The sequence below is a fragment of the Argopecten irradians genome, chromosome 1 (genome assembly GCF_041381155.1).
Source record: "Argopecten irradians isolate NY chromosome 1, Ai_NY, whole genome shotgun sequence".
NCBI lineage: Eukaryota > Metazoa > Mollusca > Bivalvia > Pectinida > Pectinidae > Argopecten > Argopecten irradians.
Genome location: NC_091134.1, coordinates 49,011,080 through 49,037,393, shown reverse-complemented (window position 1 = coordinate 49,037,393; position 26,314 = coordinate 49,011,080). Strand labels below are relative to the sequence as shown.

The 26,314-nt window shown below is 34.2% G+C and overlaps 1 protein-coding gene across 1 annotated transcript in view; it reads right to left on the bottom strand.

The window, feature by feature from the left end:
• LOC138331066 (protein O-mannosyl-transferase TMTC1-like) overlaps positions 1–26,314 on the bottom strand; it is a 64,790-nt gene that overhangs the window by 23,056 nt on the left and 15,420 nt on the right. Inside the window, exons 4-8 of the mRNA XM_069278526.1 lie at positions 22,928–23,110; positions 20,760–20,832; positions 18,242–18,345; positions 1,352–1,541; positions 897–1,021 (exon numbers count right to left, since the gene is read on the bottom strand). Coding sequence (XP_069134627.1) covers positions 897–1,021; positions 1,352–1,541; positions 18,242–18,345; positions 20,760–20,832; positions 22,928–23,110 — 675 coding nt within the window. The remainder of the gene's footprint in view (positions 1–896; positions 1,022–1,351; positions 1,542–18,241; positions 18,346–20,759; positions 20,833–22,927; positions 23,111–26,314) is intronic.

The following is a 26,314-nucleotide window of genomic DNA, read 5'->3' as shown; positions in this document are numbered from 1 at the left end:
TTAAGGTAATCACCAGGTTTAGGTTAACTTGATTCTGTACTTAAAATATCATAGCCGGTAATAAAATAAAAAGAAATAGTCCATGAAGGTGTTAATCACAGTATCAAGTTTTGTGTGGTCCCCTCAATCACATGTTGAATGTTATAGCAGTAAATAAAGGGGCTGTACGCCTACAGACTCTTTATATGTGTATTGCACGACTTTTACGAGTGAACATAAGTCTGCCTTTTAAATCTGCACCTGCACTTAGCGATACCTTGATAAAAAAAGGTAAAAAGAACATTGGTAAACAGTTATTTTGTGGATCTGAGTCATCTATCCTCCCACTTATAAACCCACCACAAATACATGTACTGTAAAATATTTAAACATGAATCCTCTCTAAAATCAACAGACACATGTATGGCAATGATATAAAGGGCTCTATCTGTATATTAATTCATTGGAATGGTTTGGAGTAACTTTATTTTTCTTTTATTCAGAAACAAATTGTAACTACAGGTAAAACAAATTAAAATTGCCAAGTTACTATACATTTATGTTCAATGGCTTATGATAAATTCTGTACATGTAACTTTATATCATTTATTTATTTGACCAGGCTTTTTTAGTTTTCATAAATTGGCCATTGTAATCATGGTCCTTCACCTAATCACCCATTTAAGATTAAGGCTTTATAGACTCACGAAGCCTTCAGATTCAACAATAATAAAATTGTCAATAAAACCAAATCAGTATGGCTTTAGTCTTAACAGGTTTCTATGTTTCAAACTAGGACAATGAAATGAGTCAACTGACAAGGAAGAGGCAGTGGCAGCTAGTAATAAATTGTGAAACAGTTTGGCCACAAAAACCTTTACTAATTATATATGTGGTTTATAATTACATGTACCTACCTTGGAATGTAAAGGACCCTCTCAGCCAGTACAAATCCAACCCTGAACAGGAGGTTAGAGGCAGGCAAGAATGGCAGAACCAAAAGGAGGAGGCTGGTTAGGGTTGCGTCACTTGTGGACTGACACTGAATATACATGAACATGTAAATTTTGATATATTTTAAAAGAATTTTAGGATCGGATGCAACAAAACATTGAAAAACAGAAATAAAGATTAAAAATCATCTGGTAAGTGAAAGTTATATTTATTTATTTCTTTATTTATTTTTAAAATGCCTCAAGAGCCCACTTTTTATTAATTACCTAAACTGTATGTACTCTATCAAGCAGAAAACTATGTTGTACAGAAATTGCAATTTATAATTGTCAGAACAAAACTGAACCAGCAGTAATTTGGTCATAATCTGAAGATGACATTTCATTGTCAAATTAAGTTGAAAATTATTATAACTTACATCAAAACTTTTCCACCAATGCCACATCAGCGAAGCCATAATAATGCAGAACGAAATGGTTGCCAGGTTACGTAGGTCATATATACTCTCAACCAATGGGATGCTGCCAACTTGCCAATCATAACAAAGCGTTGAGGGAAATAGAAGGAGCAGTCCATTGTACATCCATAGGCAGGAGTAGGTCAGACACCTGGGAACAAATAAAGACAATTTTCATACATATTACATGAAACAATTGTCTTCATGCTTTGAAGAATCTTAAAAGATTTTATAATTTTTCCAATAAACCATCTTGTTTCCTGTTGTTGAAATTTCCTTTAATTTGCCGGTATTTCCCCTAATATGAGACATAAGCTAATTTCTTTTCCTGAGAAGCACACCATGCATCCCATCCTCTCAACATCCCCAAGTCCATCTACTGTTATTATCTTCAAAATATTTCAGAGTTGAACCTCTCTACAATTTATTCATTCTGTGACATCCTTTAGTATCAGTCCCAAAAGAAATTAAGTCATTTATGACTTGAAATTCAATAATTATGGTATGATCATAAACAAGAGGCCCAAAGGGCCTTAACGGCCATCTGATTACCTTGGCAAAAGTAGAATTAATTATATATGGTGTCACTTTGTCAGGACCATGTCGGGATCATTTTCAATTTCTTTCAACAAATTTTATTTCAAACAAGAGGCCCAAGAGCTTTAACATATAGGAAATTAATTAGATATAGTGTCATGGTAGCCATCTTATATTTGGGATCAACCAGAGATGTAACAATACTTTGTCGGGACCATGTCAGGATCATTTCATGCAAGTTTCAGCCAAATTGCACGGGTTGAACTTGAGAAGAAGTTCAAAATGTGTTTTGAAGATGGCGGTTGTGGTGGCCATCTTGGATTTCGGATCGGAACGAAAAATAACAACAGTTTGTCGAGACCATGTCAGGATCATTTCATGCAAGTTTCAGCCAAATCCCACAGGTAGAACTTGAGAAGAAGTTCAAAATGTGTTTTCAAGATGCATCTGTGGTGGCCATCTTGGATTTCAGATCGACCCCAAAAATAACAACACTTTGTCGGGACCATGTCAGGATCATTTCATGCAAGTTTCAGCCATATTGCATAGGTAGAACTTGAGAAGAAGTTCAAAATGTGTTTTCAAGATGGCTACTGTGACGGCCATCTTGGAGTTTGGATCGACCCGAAAAATAATAACACTTTGTCGAGACCATGTCAGGATCATTTCATGCAAGTTTCAGCCAAATTGTACGGGTTGAACTTGAGAAGAAATTCAAAGAGTGTTTTCAAGATAGCGGCTGTGGCGGCCATCTTGGATTTTGGATCGGACCAAAAAATAACAACAGTTTGTCGAGACCATGTCAGGATCATTTCATGCAAGTTTCAGCTAAATCCCACCGGTAGAACTTGAGAAGAAATTCAAAATGTGTTTTCAAGATGCATCTGTGGTGGCCATCTTGGATTTCAGATCGACCCCAAAAATAACAACACTTTGTCGGGACCATGTCAGGATCATTTCATGCAAGTTTCAGCCATATTGCATAGGTAGAACTTGAGAAGAAGTTCAAAATGTGTTTTCAAGATGGCTACTGTGACGGCCATCTTGGAGTTTGGATCGACCCGAAAAATAACAACACTTTGTCGAGACCATGTCAGGATCATTTCATGCAAGTTTCAGCCAAATTGTACCAGTTGAACTTGAGAAGAAATTCAAAGAGTGTTTTCAAGATAGCGGCTGTGGCGGCCATCTTGGATTTTGGATCGGACCAAAAAATAACAACACTTTGTCGAGACCATGTCAGGATCATTTCATGCAAGTTTCAGCCAAATCCCACCGGTAGAACTTGAGAAGAAATTCAAAATGTGTTTTCAAGATGGTGGCTGTGGTGGCCATCTTGGATTTCAGATCGACCCGAAAAATAACAACACTTTGTCGGGACTATGTCAGGATCATTTCATGCAAGTTTCAGCCAAATTGCATAGGTAGAACTTGAGAAGAAGTTCAAAATGTATTTTCAAGATGGCGACTGTGGCGGCCATCTTGGATTTCAGATAGACCCGAAAAATAACAACACTTTGTGGGGACCATGTCAGGATCATTTCATGCAAGTTTCAGCCAAATTGCACTGGTAGAACTTGAGAAGAAGTTCAAAGAGTGTTTTCAAGATGGCGGCTGTGGTGGCCATCTTGGAGTTTGGATCGACCCGAAAAATAACAACACTTTGTCGAGACCATGTCAGGATCATTTCATGCAAGTTTCAGCCAAATTGCATAGGTTGAACTTGAGAAGAAATTCAAAATGTGTTTTCAAGATGGCGACTGTGGCGGCCATCTTGGATTTCAGATCGACCCGAAAAATAACAACACTTTGTCGGGGACCATGTCAGGATCATTTCATGCAAGTTTCAGCCAAATTGCACTGGTAGAACTTGAGAAGAAATTCAAAGAGTGTTTTCAAGATGGCGGCTGTGGTGGCCATCTTGGATTTCAGATCGACCCGAAAAATAACAACACTTTGTCGAGACCATGTCAGGATCATTTCATGCAAGTTTCAGCCAAATTGTACGGGTGGAACTTGAGAAGAAATTCAAAGAGTGTTTTCAAGATGGAACTTGAGAAGAAATTCAAAGAGTGTTTTCAAGATGGCGGCTGTGGCGGCCATATTGTATTTCGGATCGACCTGAAAAATAACAACACTTTGTCGGGGCCATGTCAGGATCATTTCATGTAAGTTTAAGCTAAATCGCACTGGTCGCAATGTGAAAAGTTAATGCATGGCGCACGGCACACGGTGGACGACGACGGACGAAACATGATGACTATAGGTCATCCTGACCCTTTTAATAAAAGGTTTCTCTTAGATTCTGACACTGAGCAATAATAAGCCATTCTTGTTTGTATCTATAACTTAAAGGTAGACCATTAAGTTGGTACCTATGCCACCATTATATGATCATAAAAGGTGACTAATTTGGGGATCTTAACTAACTTCTAAACCTTAAAATCACTTTCTTCTTCTAAAAATTACTTTTGACACTACCTCACCTTTTAATTTGACCTTGAGATCAGTGTTGCCCCTCTAAGAAAGGCTTGGAATTTGCATGAATGCAAAACAGGACAGGACAAATATTGTTTAGTAATCTTTCCCCATTTCATATGGTGGAGCATAAAAAACCACTGTGACGCTATACAAGCCTTTTATTCATTAACGGGATCTTCTCGAATTTACTGGATATATTGCACATGACAATGGACTATTTGTAATATGTTTCTTATAAACATTTTTTATTATTACAGACTGCCAAACAGTGATCAAATATCAAAAATAAAACCGGTTGAGACTAGAAATATCCATCAGAGTAAAAATATACCTGTAAATACCTGTCCAGCACTCCAGTACTTCTTTTAATTCAAGCTTACTTTTAATCTTTCCAAATTTGTTCAATAAAAACAGAGTTAACATATATAATGTGATAACAGAATAGTAAATTGAGCAGGTTATTTAACATATACTTGCATATGTCCAACATATATTATTGATTGAACTGCATCGATCATCAGTGACCAGGCCGTTTGCTCAGTGGAAGAGCATTCAGCTAATGTTTGGAGAACCCGGGTTCGAATCCCAGTCTGGCCACTGTATTTTCTCCTCTCCCGTTACATTATGAATGTATGTGTAAAAGCAAAAGAGAAAGATGTAGCAGCAAGTCTTGAACCATGGGACCTCCTCGTACAATGATACTGATTGAGCTAACTTGGGGTTACTGATCATCAACCAAGTCCAATCCCGCTACACATTCATGGCTGAGATTTTAAAACTGACAAAAGCTTTTATTTGGGGACACTTTAAGAGAAGAAGGAACGAAAGTTTGATGTTTTATATTACTCTAGCATCCAAACACAAACTGTAATCCTATAGAAGCACTTACAATACTCATCCAAGAGTATAGCCATTCATATTCATTTAGGATAGGAATTGATGTGACCAGCCACATAGGTTTCTGAATTCTATTCTGCTACATTCACCAATGATGGCCTTATAAAAACCCGGTCCACAACATTCTGCTGTAAGATTGTCAATTTCTAAGGATAAGTCAATGAAGTGTGAAAGTAAGCATCAATATTCATGTCTATTTGTGTTAACTTCCATTCATGGATATCATTCACCTCTTCTTCACATTGAAGCAGAAGAAAAAAACGAAGAAGGAGTGAAAAAATATACCCTAATCCTTGATGAATACCACAGGTGAGTTAATCGACTTCTCGCCAGGTGAGAACTATTGTAATAGCCAACGCTGTATCTCGACCATACAGAGACAACTTTTACCATCTTTACAAACGTCTCCTCTCAAATGATAAAGAGCTATGGTGATTTTAGCTATGAAAATTCCCTGACTAGCAAATGCAACAGAATCATCAATCAGAAATTATTTCTTTTTAGGGACAAGAGACTCGAGCTTTGGCCAAGCAGTGGGCCGTTATTCAAGATATAATGACCACCACTACTAGTTGGCTAGTTTTTCACTTAGAACTCTGGATTTCCTCCTACACCATTAATATTCCTAAAAGGACCAATACATTAACTTTATCTAATTGATGATTTTTTTTGTTTTTTGTTAGAAAAATATTCCTAGACCTACTTATGATAACTATAGACATTTATCAGCTTAAAGTCAAATGTTGAATAACAAATTTATTCATTGTTAATAATGGCCTTGACCTTTGCATGGCCATTGCACCATATCAGAGGAGATATCCCAGGCTGAAGCAAGGTGAGTATGAATTTGCATTACCTTTAAGAATGTCAACACTGTCACTGTAGGCAACATAAAACCAGCCCCAGTTTTCCTCTTTGAAAATATTTTTTTTCACAGCTTTTATTAAACCTTGAACTATTAAATTAAACATGCTTTGAATGATTGATATCATATTTAAGTTTAATCCTATTGGTATCAATTTCATGGTTTTATTATCTTCAATTAATGTTCCAGCTGAGAGGAACATTACCATGTATACCCTCCTATCATGGTAAGGTGACTATAATAAATCCTCGCCCTGGTCACCACACTGGGTACCATACAGTATTAATCAACTGTTCTCAGGAGTTTTTATACTTCTCAATATTGTAAAAGACTGACTCCTGTGAGGAGGTCAATGAAGACCAACAAAGTTACCAAAGGGATAAGCAACCACAGGAGTTTAAACATCATTGAATATATTATAACTAAGGTCTCAAGGCAAATGAGGCTTCTTGAGAATTTCTTAGACTTAGGGTAAATGTCAGAAAGACAAGAAGGACTGTATGCAAGGTATCAAATTAGTGACCAATATATCACACTGCATGAAGACTTCTTTTAGACCTGAGGAATGTTTATTATTTAAGACACATTATGTATTAACATATTTTAGAAAAAATAATCTGCAATGTCAATTTAAAATGGGAGAGCCCAAATCCAAATAGATTTAAATAATGCATCTACAAACTTTTATCTGACCTTACCCAGGATTATTGTCATCAAGTTGCATTGAAATCTACTAAATATTGATATTGGAAATTGGAAAACGAATAAGTTTGCTATTTTTCTATTTGTATTCTGTGCAAGACTTACAAAGTCAATGTATCACATTTTGTTTGACCTTGAACATATCAGCATGTTAAAAAACTGAAATAGGATAATTATTCTTTCGTATATTCACTGCTAGACAGTTGACATTTCAGCTATGAAGCCACAGCTACATAAGTTAAATCCATTTTTGTTTACAACACATGGGTATCATCTAAATGTGCCTTTTACAATTTGTGTCTACAATCCTGCTGTGAAGAGATCATGTGTTATTTTGGTTTAATGTTCCTCACATCCATTCAAATCAAATCCGGTATTTTAGCTTTATGTGTGTTACAATTTCATTCCTTATAATATGTATCTGCAGTGACAAATTTGTCAATGAATATTAAGATTGAGCTTATCCAGTCCTACAACTAAATCTAATATACTTATAAAACTGGTCCTTAAACAAAATTTGATTTATTCATTACGGCTGTGGGACGCAATCTTTCCGATAACTCTTTGCATGACTACCATTATCAGGATGTCCTTCGGGGATTTTCTTTCTGTAATAGTAAACTTAGCTCTATTGAAATACTGTGAGTTGGAAAACTTGTATATTTCCGTCTGCATTCCTGCTGAGTCAAATATGTTCTCCCTGAAATGATAGAATCTTTTTATCATCCCTTTGCAAGGGCAATCAAAGCCTCCCCATATATATCTATATACATGGTCTTTTTACCATCATGGTCTGTGGTACAATACACTCAAATAAGAAATAGTGTATGTTTTAAATCATCCTATACATCCTATTCTTGAGATTTAATCAAAGACGAGTAATCCCAATGCGGCCCTTAAAGTCTCTGAGAAAAAGTAGCTATATTTCAGATTCTGGTAATCAATATCACAACCACAAGCTAAATATCTCTACAATATTGCCTTTGTATGCTGAAGTTAATAAACAATCAAAGTTTTATCTAGCACAGATCAGATATTGTCTATAGCTATTGCTGTGTGAATGCCCTTTTTATTTTATTACATAATCTGTGAGTTTAATGGATAATCACCAACCACCTAAATCATTTCTTGTCACAATTTCAATGGCTGATTAAAAATACATATTGTGTACATGTACTTAAAAGAATATTGTAATAAATATATACAGAGACAATATTTCAAAAGCTACATATAACTTTGCTTCTGGGGTTTCAAATTGCAGAATTTAAAGATTGACTGCCGATGCATGATTCAAGTGCCCCATCCAGGATTCAAACTCTGGTCTAGCTCCAACATGAAAAACTATAAGGCGCTACCAAGTGAGCCAAATAGGTCAAAGAAGCATTCAGTGTCAACTAATCAAGTCTCCGTATTTTAACAATATGTACAACCCACATACATAGCGATCCACTCCTTTTACACAATATAAAGAACTGTACTTAGCATGTTTGAAACTTGCACTAGTTGGTGAATATATTCCAATTGAGGTCAACATGGTGGAAGGATGCTTCATGTGTTATAGTCCAAAAAAGTCAATTAAACATCTTGTTTAAGAACACCGCCAAGACAGCTGCCAATGACTTACAGATCAACATATGGTCAATAAGGTATTCTGAAGACTGAGCTCTATACAGAATAATGTTAAGCAAGCAAGATTTGTTTAAATAATTTGGACATAAAAAGTATTACACATTCTCAAAAAGCAACAATATATGGTTACTATTAATTAAATCATATCATTGCTGAATCCAGGAGAGAAGACGAAGTACGCCAGATCGATAAAGTCTTTATGTTGTTGTTTTTATATCATCAGACATAGATGTACAGACATATAATTTTTCTATATGATATATTCCAGCTGACAGAATACCTCCTCAGGGACAGGTTATGACTGTGTGGCTTAGACTGTTTCTTCCTACCAGTCATATAATCAAGTAATTTTATTGTCTACATGAGCACAACATCTCTTCCAAAATGTAGCCAAACATCACACCATTTAAACATCTGAAATTCCTCTTGCTTGGAAGCCTTATAATTTTGTTAAAGAAACGCAAGAACTTTCTCAAATCTTCAAAAAGTTCTAAGAGTTGCCATTAAAACTGTTCACCAGGGTACCATACAGTACATGGCATTCCCCTGAATCTGTCTGACAGCTTCCACAATCTATATGACGGCAGACACCAAACGGTTTCAGCACCAATTATGACCATCAGGGGAAGCATCTGTGTATCGAAATGTCGGAGACCACTCTCAAACTCAACGGTCTTGAACTGTTGGCCTTTTACACAATTAGCATCATTATGAGAGTTGCCAACTGAGATAATATTGATTCTTTAGATCTGTTAGAAGCAGCTGTGTCAACTTGTCATCATCCTTTTTTCCCTGACTCCAAGGAAGGAACACAGCATGCGAGAAAAAAAACAAACCCCTCATGTCTTGATTCTACTCAGGAGAACAAAACTTTCTAACAGTTTCAGAGATAGCTAATATGGAGTCATAATCATTTGTTGAAGGATTTCGACATTAATTTGGAAGAAAAGCTCCATTATACCACAAAAGTTTTCAACTGAATCACAAGGTACTATGTGAAGTTTCAAAAGTAACAACAGCCAAGCAAACTCATTACATGTCCTGTAGTAATAATGTTGTAATGATCAGTTTGTCTTCTAACAATAAAGTTATATTTTAATTTTGAATTTTTTTTCAATATTACTATTATCTTTTACCATAACATAAGACTGCTTTCAAAATCCAAGTCCAGTTCTTTTTTTTGATTGTGTTACTAAATTGTATATTTCATCTTTTTTATTCTAATTACTGAATGAAGTAAAGTTTATAGTACAATGTAGTATAGTATTCATTGTTTTAGCAATAACCATTCTCAAATAGAAAATTTAATGTTTTTTGTGGTTTTATCTTCAAAGTTCAGATTTGATTTTTTTTTTTTTTTTTTTTTTTGCAAAACGTCAGGGTAATAACATTGAATATACACCAGTAGTCTATGACAATGTCACACTACTCATGTCATCAGTGGGTGTTAAACCAGCATTGCTAATAACAATCAGAGTCAAGGACATTAGCACTTCAACAATTCCATTGTAGAATCATCAGAATAATGGCAGATTCTGTCAGCTCTTGCCTACAACATTGGAAGGAGATCTGGTTAAGTTATTTCTGAATCATCAGAAGATTTTTCTTAATATTTACAGTGAGTATAACCCCATATAAATGTCCTGAACTCCTTTTCCACTGATCTTCAAAGTGATATTTGTACGGAAAGATATTCAAATATATATAATACATATGCATGTATACCATTTTATACTTATCTGAAATTAGACTCCCAAAGTAAATCTTATGTGTAGTGATAATGCATACTTGATACCAACAAAATGTCCCATCAGTTCAGTTAATTGGTATGGACAATTTCAAACATGTGATGGCAGGTTACATAAATCTGTACAAGAAAAGATATATATAGCTTTTCTTGCTTCATCATTACTGTATATAACAGAGAGATCAACCTTAGACTGTTAAGTCCTTAAGAAAATCTATAAAGTTATAAATCAATTTATATGTGCCAATGGAAACACTCAGGTACATTATAAGCTATATCAAATTACAAAAATCAGGTACATAAAACAGACTTCTATCATGTTTACTGCCTTTTAATATCCCTACTTAGTTTATTTCCATATCATCTATATCCTATATATGTTAGTATAGATATTTTCTCACACCGTGAGTTTAATTTCTTTATAGATAAATTCACTTTTAAATGTGTAGCCATGCACGATCATTTTGCTCCCTCACATCCTTCTCTAATCCTTTGCTTTATAAAGTTTTCATGTTCCAGTCCTAAACCCTTTCAATGGCTTTTATGAAAAGGAGCATTGATATCTACAGTCATGGAGAATATAATGTATAAGATTAAGAAACTCATTCATAAATAGCAGGTTGGAGTCATCCATGTGTAAAGCTTGCTCGTCACTTTAAAAGAAGAGGGTGTATATGACTTAAATTTTGAACAGATACTTTCTCTCTGGACTTGAAGAGTGTGCCTGCATGTATTCTGTTGGTGAAGTCAAGCTAAGTCAAGTAACGCAGAGTCTGAATATTTCCCATCATGATATTTTCTGATTTGCACATTGCAATCTGTTTTTCTCAACTGGATCGAGATATAACCCCTGTTAATAAAATTAAAAAGTGAATTTTTGAAGCAAACTTTCACATAATGTCTCCAAAAATTTTTGGATAAACTATCATTCGTTGATTTTAAATGTGACCGAAATGTGTAAGTGAATTAAAATGGGGACTTCAATTTTCTATAAGATGGACTGATTCACATCAGCCGTAATTTATATCTAAAAATAAATATACATTTCTTTTCCCATTTCATATTTATAATCTTTACCAAAGTGATGCCAAAAAATTAAGCTTCATCTCTAAATTTTAATCCTAATAGATATCATGTGTTGTTTTATAGCCCTTTGAAATACAATAAAAATACAAATTACTTGTGAATTCTTTATAAAATAAAGATGTTGTGGTTGAATTTCCGGAATACAGCATTCATAAACCTTACAGAACATTAGGTAGGCTTTCATGACTACTCAAGTCACATCAATCTAGATCCTATAAAGTTCAAAGAATGAAAGCAGAAACTAAATTGTTTCATGAATTTCTTATTGCAGTTTATGGATTTCTTTATCAAAAGAATTGAATACACGCAAAGCAAAGAGTTTTCAAAGAGTATTGATTCATAAGTGTGAGGAAATCTAAAACACAATATGCATGCAACAGTGAATGATACATATTGAAATCTGGAAGTCTGTCCTATAAAGGGCTATATATGCATATTCTTTAAACAAATTCCTCAAATACACTGCAGGCCTACCTTAAAATTTACAGGCAAATTAGTCTGTGTCCAGCCATTAAGAATAAGAATTTCAAGTTATTTAAACATGAGTTATGAGAGTCTTATTGTGATAAATGTACAAAAGTCATCCTTTTAGACCCTGCTGCAGAGGCATTTAAAACATTAATTTATCACACAGTCTGTAATACAAAGATCCATTATACTTGCTACTACATTTACTGGTCTGCTTAAATTTAAGTCATCTGGGTCGTCTTAGATAGCAATTTGTCAAATTGTTGTAAAATAGATTTACCATTAAAGTTCACTATGACTGAGACATATATTTATACCCATTTTATTCCATTGACCTTGAATGAGTCCATTCCAAAAATTTTCCCCTTGATGGGCTTGTTTTAGGCAATTTAATATGGCACAAATAGTTTTTTTGTTGGTATTTTGATAGATGTTAATCAAAACAAATGAAAATACATTAGCGCTTATAACTTCTATTTTGCTTATGGGTTTATCTTTTTTTATTTTAGCCTTTTATAGAATTGAGTAACAAAATCTGTCAATCAACCATCTACCCTATCAGCCAATATCTCACTTATCCAAAGCTTTGTCTGTGGTTTTATCATCTTCTAAGAAACATCTCCGGTCCGGGTCATAAACAGACAATGACACAGACAGTGGAAACAGGTTGAAAGATTACCAGAAAACTGAGAATTTTCCTAATGTATTATGTACTCAACTCCCAGATGTAATGTAATACATTACGATGTAAATCCTTCTCTGATTTAGAAAGGAAGTAGAAACTAGCATGCCCTAATAAACATCCACACAGATCAATAATCTTTGCGGGGGATCGCAATGAAGTTCACTGGTGGGGCTGCAGACATCTCCAAGTCTTGATACATTGTGTATTCTAGGATTGTTCCAAACACAAAAAAAAACACAATCAGCATACCATTGATCACTGCTATTTTGGCAGCTGAAATGACTGTAGGATGAGAGATACTTCTACAAAGACTGGAGGAAACTTGATTGCTTTGGTAATAAACAATTACACCTGCAGCTGCTGCCTGTTAAATATATCAAGTTTATGTGCAACTTCCAATCTTAAATTCTTTACTGAAAATTTCTAAAGGAGAAAAATCACAGCTATTGGGAGTTCAAGTTTGACTAAAACTGAAATACCAATAAAGAAAACAAACAGCTCGATGTCTTCTCTTGTTCTGATAATTGCTTGAACATTGATTTAAGATTCAGCAACATTTAAAGGATCTCAGTGTTAAATGTTTGTAGCTGTTTCACTATATTTTTTTTTTATCCTGGAGGGGTTTGTTTACAGACCTCCTCTATTGATTCACAGCTAACAACATAAAAACAGTATTGTGGATTGATGAACTTCATCACCGAGCTGCCTTATCTCATTAGTAAATCAATAGTCGCCAATTAGATTGACAGGGGGCTAAATCCTACCCAATCTACTCGTGATACAGCCGGAGGAGAATCAGCTATATACAAATCTTTGTTAGGTAAGCCCAGACTACTTCTCATTCCTTCTAAAGGAAAGGATTGGTACCTGGACTGTATGACTGTAAAAGTGATGGTCAATGTAACTTGGCAGAATTAATTGATATAGAACCTCTTTGAACCTCAAAACTACAATTTACATTATAGAACTCTTTAAATTGTATATGGTTGGTGACATTTTTGAAGCATTCTCAAGGTCAGGTTTGCTTCAGTTTAATGTTCAAATAACTATATAACTTGTGACCCTTGATCAGATTTAGAAGTTTAGGATTAAGTTATGTTATTGAACAAACCTGAGCAGAACTGACTTATGCTAAACTACATGACAATATGAGCCAACTAAACAAATAGCAAGATTGACCCTAGCATTTATTGGTACTGTCTTTTGACCCCTCAGAACAACTCGTTTGGCAGAAGACCTTTTATGAATGGTAGGAGTCTGGCAATAATGATCAAGCACGCAGAATGTAAACAAACCAGGCAGATTATGAAAATGTTTTGACAAAAGGTGGGAAAAACTGTTGGTAATGTATGACCTTGAATGGAAATCTAGATTCATTATTTGCATACAAAAGAAGTTGTAATAAGTGCCTTATTTGAGATACTACCAGAACACTTAGTTTTGTTTCATTGGTGTAGGTCAAATGTCAAGGTTATAAATATCACATTAAAGCCTGCTTATAATTTGTAACACGTACACCATAATAATTCACCAAGATAGACCCATATACCCCGTATGAAGTTCCAGATCAGTGACAAATATTAGTTTTTGTGCGCAGCACATACACTGTCGGCTCCATGATAGACCCTACATATCAAGTATGGCCCTTATAATATAGAAGCTATGAGCCTGGAAAGATTTTTATTAAATAGACGTCAAGTACAGATCACAGTGACCTAGTTTTGGTATACAACACACAGTCTCATTAACATGGTTTCCTTTGGCTTGATTCAAAATTGATTAATAGGTTAAGATGATGGAGGAAGCGGGAGTACCACTATAAATTTTTCTATAATTTTTTATGGTAAACACAGACAACATGGAAATATGACAAATTAACAGACTCAAAAAAACCCTAAAGGCCCCCAAATTGATTGTATTATTACGTTCAGCATCCATACACATTAGGAAAATAAAATCATAAACATTTATGATGACTTAAGCTTAAACAATAGACAAAATAGAAACTTGCTCAAAAACTTTACAACATGGAAATATGACAAATTAACAGACTCAAAAAACCCCTAAAGGCCCCCAAATTGATTGTATTATTACGTTCAGCATCCATACACATTAGGAAAATAAAATCATAAACATTTATGATGACTTAAGCTTAAACAATTGACGAAACAGAAACTTGCTCAAAAACTTTAACGTGAAATGGGAAGCCAACGCTGACGCTGACGCCGACGCCGACGCCGACGCCGACGCTGGGGTGACAACATTAGCTCCCCTATTCTTCGAATAGGTGAGCTAAAAATTAACAACATCTTTGGCTGAAAACTGTTAAGGAAAAATATATAACAAGAGATCCCAGAGGGATCTTGGCGCCCACCAAAGAATGATCTGGGTCTGACAATGGAAAGAGGGATCTTTTCCCTGCTTTTCAAACTTTTTCAAACACACTATATATAAAATTTGAGACAGATCGCTATAGTACTTTCTAAGAAATAGCGATAACAAACTTTAAGTATCAAAATCCAAGATGGCCACCTGTCGGCCATCTTGTTCACCGATCGGTCCCAAAATGCAATATGCACAACAAGGGTCCTAGGGGAACCTGTATATGAAATTTGAGAAAGATCCCTTCAGTACTTTTTGAGAAATAGCGGTAACAAACTTCAACTATCAAAATCCAAGATGGCCGCCTGTCGGCCATCTTGTTGACCGATTGGTCCCAAAATGCAATATGCACAACAAGGGTCCTAGGGGAACCTGTATATGAAATTTGAGAAAGATCCCTTCAGCACTTTTTGAGAAATAGCGGTAACAAACTTCAACTATCAAAATCCAAGATGGCCGCCTGTCGGCCATCTTGTTCACCGATCAGTCCCAAAATGCAATATGCAAAACAAGGACCCTAGGGGAACCTATATATGAAATTTGAGAAAGATCCCTTCTACACATTTTGAGAAATAGCGGTAACAAACTTTAACTATCAAAATCCAAGATGGCCGCCTGTCGGCCATCTTGTTCACCGATTGGTCCCAAAATGCAATATGCACAACTAGGGTCCTAGGGGAACCTATATATGAAATTTGAGAAAGATCCCTTCTACACTTTTTGAGAAATAGCGGTAACAAACTTCAACTATCAAAATCCAAGATGGCCGACTGTCGGCCATCTTGTTGACCGATCGGTCCCAAAATGCAATATGCACAACTAGGGTCCTAGGGGAACCTACATATGAAATTTGAGAAAGATCCTTTCAGCACTTTCTGAGGAATAGCGGTAACAAGAATTGTTAACGGACGGACGGACGGACGGACGACGGACTACGGACAAAAGGCGATTTGAATAGCCCACCATCTGATGATGGTGGGCTAAAAAGTCGATATCTAATGTAAAAAGCAAAAACAAATTAATCATTTATATTTTGTTTATTATTAAAGGTACGCTGCATCCAAATGAAATCAAGTTAGAAAACTGAAGTTTTAGTGTTCTCATTAGAGAGTTGAGGACAGTGCTTGTTTAAATATTTGCACTGATTCATTATCAAATAGTTCAAGAGAAAGGATGAGTGTTAGGTAAACAGGATAATCCCTAATATAAGGTTTTTAAACAAATGTCATCCCCATCAAGTGTTACCTATACATTATATAGTTGATTATAATACCTTATCTTGTCTGTAACCCCTCACGCTCCTACACAAGTCGCCTTATTCAGCCACAGGCAGATTTTTTTATTTGATACAGGACCTTAATTTGTCACTGCGATCAGATAAGGCTTGTAATGCTAGACTTAGCCTCATTATGTTAAAGTTTTTTGTCAACATGAATAAATGAATAAATAAATAACTAATTAAAAACAAAATACTAAAACAACCTTCTGGGTGATGTGTTGGTCTTATAGTCTATTTAAAACAGCTTTAAAGTGTGATCTATAAGAAAATTATCTTACCACAGGCATGTATAGCTAGTATCTAAGAGTTCAGAAGACTAAGTATGACAAGCATTGTTTTTTCTATCCCTAATTACTCATGCATAGAGATGGGTTTTTTTCTTTATTCACATCTAGACCACAATTCCAATAATTAACTATGTGAAATCATATCTTGTTTTAAAAATAATAAAATAATATGACCGATGATCAACCACAATTCATCTGATCAAAAACCGTAATATTTGTGTCGTAATTTTGTGATTTAACTTCATTTTAAAATATATTTCTATTGAATGTGTGCTTCATAGAAAAGAAACTACTACATTATTTATTTTCAGGGTTTGAATTTGTTTTTTTTTAGGAAACTTTTGAATGTCAAGCAATGTTTTATATAAAAAATTCAATATAAAAAATAAAATCGTACAGATTTTGAAAATATGACTGATACATGTCAAGCCAAACAATATAATACAGATCCTAATGCAGGTTTCAAGGTAAAAGACATGTCGCTCCAGAACCGGTGATACATCAATATAAGTTTATTGTTGTGTTTTATCACTCTGTCATCTCAAGTAAAACACAGGCCAAGTAATGGGATATTTTTTTTTTGGAGCCAGAACCTGTTATTCTTATAAACCTCAGACACTGAGACTATATAGGCCATCTTGTGTTTTTTTTTCCTTGAACGATCACGACATTTACCTCACTTGTGCATTATGTGGTTTGCGGTCAATTAATGTCAACCATTATTGTGATTTATGAGCTATACTTCCATGACACAATATTGCACCGAAATTGAATTGTCAAAACTATCAGAATGAGTTTGCTATCTACATCAGAAGATATCTAGGGTGATAGATTAATTTGAGAGAAAAACAATTATTTACATTAGAATGGCGCTGTCCACACACATATACAATACTAAATTCTCTCGTATGTGCGGAATGGTGTAAACTTTGGGTGTAATTTTTGTGATTGACAAAAAACACTCCTGCAGTGTAAACTGTCAAGATGTCAGGCGTTATTTTCCACCTGTTCATGTGAGGGTGAGATGGTGTGCCTGGGTTCGGGTAATAGGGTGTAGAGGTAAATTAAAATATGAAATTTGATAGATTGAAAACTAAACGAACAATACTACCCGGCAAAGTCTGTGATGATAGCCTGAATGTGACATGTGTTACAGAGTGTCAAACTCAGTGACTAAGATAACTTTCAGGTCGGCCTTCTTGGACACATACACAGAAAGTATAGTGTCATATAATCTTAGTAAAAGTGCAGTACATGTAATTATATCGGTAACCGGACCTCTTGTGATAGTGATAACCTTGTCAACTGTATAGAGTTACCTTCCTAAACATACTGCCAAAGATATTGAACAGCACATCAAACTTGGTCACATTACCTTGGTAATGTCAATGAATAAACCAGCATTTCAAATTCATGTAATTATTGCCAAAGTCCTAAAAAAACAAGAACAGTATATACTGCTTATAGCTTTTATGAAAAAAAATAAATTGTATCTTCAAATTGGCCCTGGGACATCAAGAACCTGCCTCTCTGACACAGCTAAGTGCCAAACACTGAAAAACGGCAAAAACTCAAATCATATTCCAATCATATTCAGCACTTAAGTCGAGTGTGAAGTTTGGGAATTAACAAAAAACTTCCAATTAGCTTAAGAAAAAATCATTGCAAACCTATACAGTTTTGGTTTTTATTTATGCCCCGGAAATTTAAATTGAGGCCTCAAAAGGGGGAGGGTGCTTATAGCAGCAAGGGCGCTTATTGGGTCGAATAAAATTGGTAACAAGATTCCATTTTATATTCACCAACCTGGTAAGGAAATGTGGTGAAAATGAGGCTGGGTTGTCTTGGTGCTGAAACAACGGCATTTGTCCATTCATTATCCATACACGGAATACCAGGAACCCTACGCCCTGTAAGGACCAAAGGAAACAACATCTAAATACAGAACTGTCATATCACATTCAATATCAATACTAGGAATTTTTTAAGCAGATTTTGATAATTTAATCAAAAATGAATTATCATAATTATAAGGAAATTAGAAATTTTTTTGAAAGACAACAGACACATATAAGATGGAAAAGTAGATGCGATTTTTTTGGTTAGCCAGACTGGTCTCTAGCCATCATCAGATGGTGCTCGAGCTAATATTGCCTTTACATATACAATTCTGCAAGTCAAGATGACGTTATTATTGTTATGTTTTTGTTGGTTTTGTTTATATCTGATGATATATGGTCTGACGAGATAACTGGATGTTGTTTAGATTATATAAAGAAATGTTCTATATTTGATGTCTAGACAGTATAATAGGGATACCAGCAGGATATAGGAAGGAGATATTCCATTTTCAGAGCATTTTTATCACAGTTGTGTAGTGAAGATATTGTTCTTAAGTACAATAAATTGCCATGGCAGAAGTAAAATCTTTCTTAAATTCAATTATCATTCATTTCCATTTCAAGAATTAGCAACACATTTGATCCATGAGACTCATAAAACAAAGGTCAACATCTATTTGAACGTCTTTGTTATGATTCATCTAAGTATGCTACAGCCCCTATATCATATTAGTCTGTAAATCTCCGACCTTTGGGTTAAGATGTTAATATGACATTAACGCAATCGCACTGAACATTACTTATGTCTGTTACAGGACATTTGTATGAGATATTCTTTTACAGTTCAACATTGATGCCTCCCTGGCAACACCTTACTGGAATTTTCTTTGACCTTGACATTTTAAAGGCTAATTAGTTATGACATGTGAAATCTATAACATAATTAAGAAGTAGTCCCATGCCTTTAATTCAAACATTGGCTAAACACTCAATGGCATATATGTACACAGTAATACTTCAGAAGTTTTATCCTAATTTTTAAGTGACAAAACCTGCAATTTGCCTGCAATATTACAAGAACATGGTGTAGCTGTTAAATTAACGGTGTTTCCCGACATGATGATCCTCCGTAACGAGGGGTAAATGGGCAACACTTATGTAAAATGAATTAAATATGATAAAAACACATGATCTGTTTTACCTCTACATCATAGTCAATATTTAACTAGCTGTTGTGTGTACCTTTTACAGGTTTAAATGGTGTTGGCAAGGCTTTGATGAATATGGAACCAAACCATTGTACCTAACTTCTGAGTGATCCATAAGAAAATAAAGTACTTCAAAACTGCTTTGGTTATAAACTAGACATGTGTGTTATGTTATTGATCTTACTATCATAGCCTTAAGTAGTATTTCACATTCCAAGATGGATGTCATCATTTCTGTTCTAATGACGAGAAAAAGTCAATAGCTAAATATTCCACAAGCCTAATTATTACGCAGACTACAATTATACAAGTACATGTATATGTCAATCCTACAAGAGTAAAACATGGATGTACAAGTTAAAACAGATGGCATACATCTGATTATTCATTGCAGAATGTAATCGTCATTTGGTTTCTCCTTAACTCTCCAGCTAATTTTATACTTACATAAACTATCTTTTCAATAATCTATAAACACTTTTTTTCTTGGCTAGACATTGAATGGAAAAGATATTAATCTACCTGGTATTTCAATTAACTTTACTTTTAAAACTATGTTTATTACACACATTTAGATGTTATCATACTCATTTAAAACTTTAATCTTGATAACGTCATGTCTTGGTACTTATTAGAACGGATGAATCATAAACAATAAGAGTATAGATATGTAAATATGGCCACCGAGGATGGTACACCTTCACTCATACATACACCACATCTAAACTTAAGGATCTATCAATATCTATAAAAGTTTTCTTCATTCATTTTATTCAAACATATTAATAATGTATAACCAATTCAATTGAATCAAGCAACATATGAATCTGCTATTACCCCAGATAAAGTAACAGTACATATTTACATAGCATGAAATAAGAATTTACATTGCATGAAATAAGATACATATTTTATGTATTAAAACAGTCAAACCTGAATATAAAGACCACACATACAGATGATGGCCATTGTAAGTGGTATTTATACACAGGGAAAATTGTGTTGAAATTTTGAGACTCTAGAAATGTGGTCTTATTAAGCAGTTGGTCTTTACACTGAGGTTGTTGCTAAAACTGTACATGGTTTGTATCTACTTATATAACGTCTTAATAGATCTCACTAATTTACATCAGAAATTTTAAATCCATTTTAATGTATATACATGTATTAAGGTAGCAATACCATAAAGCACAGCAAAGAAGTGTTTTCAAGGAAAAACATAAATTGCTTTGATTAATTATACCTGCACTTTTGTACAAATGATTTGTTACTTACCACCAGACATAAAAGTCCTATCCTTTTTGTAAGAGATACTACTCCATCACGCAATTTTCTTCCTTTTAAAATCCTGCATTTAACATTAAAAAGTTTTATTACAAATGTGATTAATTGGAAAACCAAGAAAATGACATTTTCATTTTACATCAAAAGGGGGTTGGAAGGAAAGGGAGGGTGGGGGCAGATTGGCTTTGGCTAAATCTTTGAGATGACAAAATAATGATGATAAGTGATATGTTACCTCTGCAGTGATACACATGAATTAATATAGTGCAGTTCCACATCATACTGAGCTATAGTGTGAAGGTTGTAACTATCTTCATTGTGTATAGTTATATTGCTACTAATCAGCACATTCATCAAACATATATTGTTATCATGCTTAAATACCAATATATAAACAGACCACTATGGAAGACATAGCTTAATTCTATGTCAGAATTGTGTGGTGAGTCTGTTTCTGCTGCTAGAGACTGCAGTGAAATTTGAATTGTGTCTTCTTGTGATAGCAGCTAATAGATCTTTATCATTTGGTATTATTTGATTAGTTTAATATGCTAATAATGTTATAACAGCTAGGCTTGTTTAAGGATGTGCCAGGTTAGATGGTAGAGAAAAGTCAGAGTACCCAGAGAAGGTCTTCAAACATTTACATGATTTTTATCTTTTATTTTAGGATAGGATAGAACGTCACGTAAATGCTGGATATATGCACATCAAATTTATTTGGAAAACAAAACTAAACTAAAATGTTTGTCAAATTCAATCTGTACCGTGAGTCAGAGCTTTTTAATACATGTATAGGGGGCAAAAACGAGAATAAATACTTCAAGGAGTAAATTGTATAATTTATAAGCATTGTAAACTGGGTTCAGTATTCGAGCATCATTAAAAGTCCTTTAAAGCCTTGATATTTTGTGTCATAAAACTCTTTCACAATAATTTAAAATAAACATGATATTGGACAAAAAAATAACAAAAAACTATTTAGCAATTGAAATTTGATATTTTTCTATTCATCGTATAAGGTAAAACTTGCATGTTTAATATGAAAACTTTTATTTCGCTGGAAAAAAATTGTGCCATACTTGGTATGATTTAAAGCAGTTTTGGCTCATTCATTTTAACCTTTAGCCTTTAAACTTCCAATTTAGTGAAATATAAATCATAGCATAGAAACCAAAATAGCATAACTATAAGTTAAGTAACATAATATTTTGTACACATTCATTATATATATATATATTGATGGTATAACATAGTTACTACTGAACATTTCACACCTGTACTTAATATGGTTAAAATTGGCAAATTAACCTTACATATGAACAGTTAAGTCTTTAAGCATAAATGTAATGATGATTACATGTTTAAAGATTATTTATATCCAAGTATATAATGTATAAAGGTGATGAAGTGGTCATTATATTACAATAATATAGATTTATTGACTTCTTAACTTGGCATCTTTTAAAATGGAATGGTAAAAGGTTTATTTAGAAGTTATTTATCCATATTGTATCATTAATAAAACTTTTTTTGAAAGTACCCAACTGATAAAAAGGACAAATACATACAATGTACAGAAAATGTTGGAGTACTGTAGGTATGCTAATGAGAAGGTGTTTAAACACAATTAAAGTCAGGCATTATATTCGGAACGAGTGGCACCTGCCATGTTGACATCTAAAACTACTATGATTTATAGTACAAGAGGGTCCATATTCATATCATAGAAAAGCTTCAAATAAGTTTATAGCTCCATTAAGGGGGATCCAGGGGATAATGTTACAGGTACAGGCCAACAGTTTCTTTTTATATTATTATTATCATTAATTAAGGAAGCATCAACTGAGCCTTGCAAATCCAATACATTTCTGTACCTCTACCAGTCCACACAACTTCTTAATCAATCAAATGTGTTACAGGGAAAGAGGCATTCAAAGTTGCACATTAGGGAAAGAGGCATTCAAAGTTGCACATTAATTTTTGTTTTTTTTCCCCTAGAAATTCTTGATGATAAGAAGCCAAGAAAGAGCTGACAAAAGTTTTGTAGAAATAGTGACCTTGACCCGATAGTCATGAAACTCATAACTTGTCCCAGATCATATTTTGATTTTACTATAATCTGTGTTTTTGCTGATAGTCTATGCCATTACACTGACCTGATGAGGCCTGGCCGTGAACAGATCAGAACATCATACAAAGCAGACAGCCCCAGTACTGTGATCCCCTGTTCTTTACACAGCATAGCTAGTCCTCCACACACCAGACTCAAACACAGAAGGGTCAAACTCTGAACCTCCGGCACCAGGACCGAACTCTTCTGCCATCGAACGTCTAGACTCCTGTACATAAAAACATTCTCATTTTCAGAAAATAATCTCTTCTCAAACTGTTTGTTGCATTTTGTATTTTTTGTCTTTCATGACTCCCACATTATAAACTACATGTAAAGGAATGGTTGATTATTGCAAGGTCATAATGGTCACAGTATAAAGAAACCATTGTGAAGTGGTCATATTTGCATGCCATAGATACAAAATTATAGTCAGTACAAAATGTAAATGTTGACTTCGGTATCAGAAATATTTAATTAAGTTCTTCATTTATTTCTCATTATTTCATCAATATTAGATGAATTTAACAACATGCATGTGATGAATATTCTTTACAAATTGTAAGGTTGTCATGATGTACGTTTAATACCAATGGTTTAAAAAAAATGTTACTTTCATCACATCATCTTATATCTATGAGACTCTCATGTTCCATTGGCTGTTAGGATGTGTAATTATTGTAACAGGAGATGTAATGCATTTGTAATAGAATTGCTGAATTTATTTAGCTATCAGAGTATATATAGTCATTTGAACTCTGGATCCTCAAAACCCTAGTACACTGACAACCCTTAAATGTTAAATATTAAACTTCCATGAATCTATGTGGTGGCAGTTCTCCTACAGCTCAAGATGTGATTTTAAAACTTTCAATTTGAAGTAGCACTTTATTGTTTACCAAATTCAAGATGTTCTTCATTGATTTAAGGTAGCACTTTCTATGAAATACTGAACAATCTGCAACCCATAACCCAATGATACATTTGTCATGTATGGATCCAATTTTCTTGTCACAGCAAACAAAAGTAATTGACAGTTTCTACACTAAGGTTTTGTTGGTATGGTAATTATTTCTTCAGGTTCATCCTTGAAATCCTGCTCTGACCCAAACAATTCACATGCCTGTGAATGCCGCTCAGATTTCTGTGATCACACTATTGTGCAGTGGGAAGCATATTAATTTCCAGCTTTGATGTTTCTCTACAAAACATGTTGTTATTGCTTTCTATGTCATTAACATGACAAATTCAGAATTAGAAAGGCTGATGTGTATCGCACAATATCGTGAGGATGACACCCTTATTCATACCAAATACTGCAACTCTATAACACTTCATGGTAGGTGAATGGCAGAGATGAAATTATAGCGTTTGATAAAACATATGTATACACATGACTAGATAGCGGTACCGTACTCTGATTTAGATACTAAACAGACATAGAAAATGTGATAAAAGATTAATCAATAATCACTCATCAAGTATTTCATATACCTAATCACTCATCAACTATCATAAAAGACACAATTTTCACTACATTGTAGAAACAAATGCTTAAATTAATTGCATGGGGACTAAAAGAGAAGTTCAAGGAAGGTTCCAACCATTGTATCACTGAGTCATTACATTTAGCATCCTGCTCTGCACAATTGGCTGAAGTGAAATTCCCTCTAGCATGAGGCTAAAAGAATTGACCGTACCATGCTGTACAATTAAAACCTGCTACACAACTCCCCCTTTTCAAGTTTGTTTTCCCTAGTAAACACACCAAAAGCAAGCTCCGATTATTGTTTCCCCTTACAGTGGAGTTAACCTTAATAACTACTGATACATTTCAATTATCATTGGTAAAAGGGATTTTTGAATGTGGTAGATTGTATTTGGCATTCCTCAAAAACCTTAAATAATTTAGACAACCAATATCCTTTATAATGTTTCTGAGGCAATGCATGTTTTTTTTCAAATGATATAGAAATAATGTGTAGGCATCCCTTAAAGACCAATATAACACAATACCAGTAAAATTTGACTGGAGAATATATCAAATGGCAGGGTTCATGGCAGCAATGTTGTTTGCTCATGTTGTGTTGAAAAAGAGAATACTCTTGGAAATGCAATTTTATCTGAATCTTACCATCAGTTGATAATAAATTGTACAGAGAAAATTCATATCGAAAGAAGATTGAGGTCTAGAAGCAGATAGAAACAAATTAGTCAACATCTCTCCCTTTGTTTGGAGAAATCAATAACTTCTAAACTGTACTCAGGTACCTACATTTCCATCAAATTTCAAGAAATTTGTAAAATGTGTGTAAAAAATCCGCAAACTTTATGCATCTGCATAAAAAGCTTTGCGTAAAACATGTGTAAAATTAGTATAATAAAGACTAAAAGTCATTTTCAATGTGTAAAAAGTGTGTAAAACATGTGGAATATTTACTCAGCAATTGTGTAAAAACTGCAGAATTTTCAGCTGCGTAAAAACTATGGTAAAAAGGATGGAATTATTCGGCAGTTGTGTAAAATGTAGGTACAGGCTAATTAAAAACCATGCAGTTTGTGGCATTCTGTTGTGTCTAAGGTCTATATCTAGATCTGACAGAGCCTGATTTTAGAGTAGATATTAGTTGTGATTCAAGAGATAGTGCAGACTGATACAAATGTACAATATTAGAGACAACCTGTTTCAATGTTAAACCAACTGTTGTGAAAGACATTGAGGAAGATTTTGTGGAAGACTGCATGCAGTACATTCCATTGAAGAAACTATACCTATTATGAAAAATTATCTTTAAAATAATTTCAAAAGGAAATTGGGTCATCATTATTGGTTCCAAAAAGCCTTATATGGTCGGCACTTTCAAAGGTACAGCCTTGGACTTAAATTCATCATTAAACTGTTATGCTCTAGCTATGATATACGTTTTGATTCAGCCAGCATAGGCTGTGAGTTATGCCTTTGTGCACAATAACATAGGCAATGCTGTGCTGAATCTTACTACAAAACTTCCCAATGCAAGATTCTCTATGACTTTTTTATTGTTATAATTAGGTCTTTATGTTTTATTAACCCCTTGTATGTTCATTTTTTAGATATATCTTAAAGATGCTCTGACATTTGTGCTGATAACTAAATTGATGTCAAAGGACAGGAAGCTGTAACCGACATGTTCTATTTATTTTCTATAAGAATCAACAAGCATTTCAAGGTTAACATTTGTCCACAATTAAAAACTTGTCTACATAAGATCATTGCATATCCTTCCAGCATAAAGGCTAGTGTGAAATGATCATATCAGTGGCCATATATAAAAACAACTTTTATGAAACTATGAATGATGCATGCAGTAGTTTTATTGCCAAAAAAAATACCCACAACTGCAATAACAACTTAATGCATCTTTATAGATTGAATGCTGGATGATGTTTTATG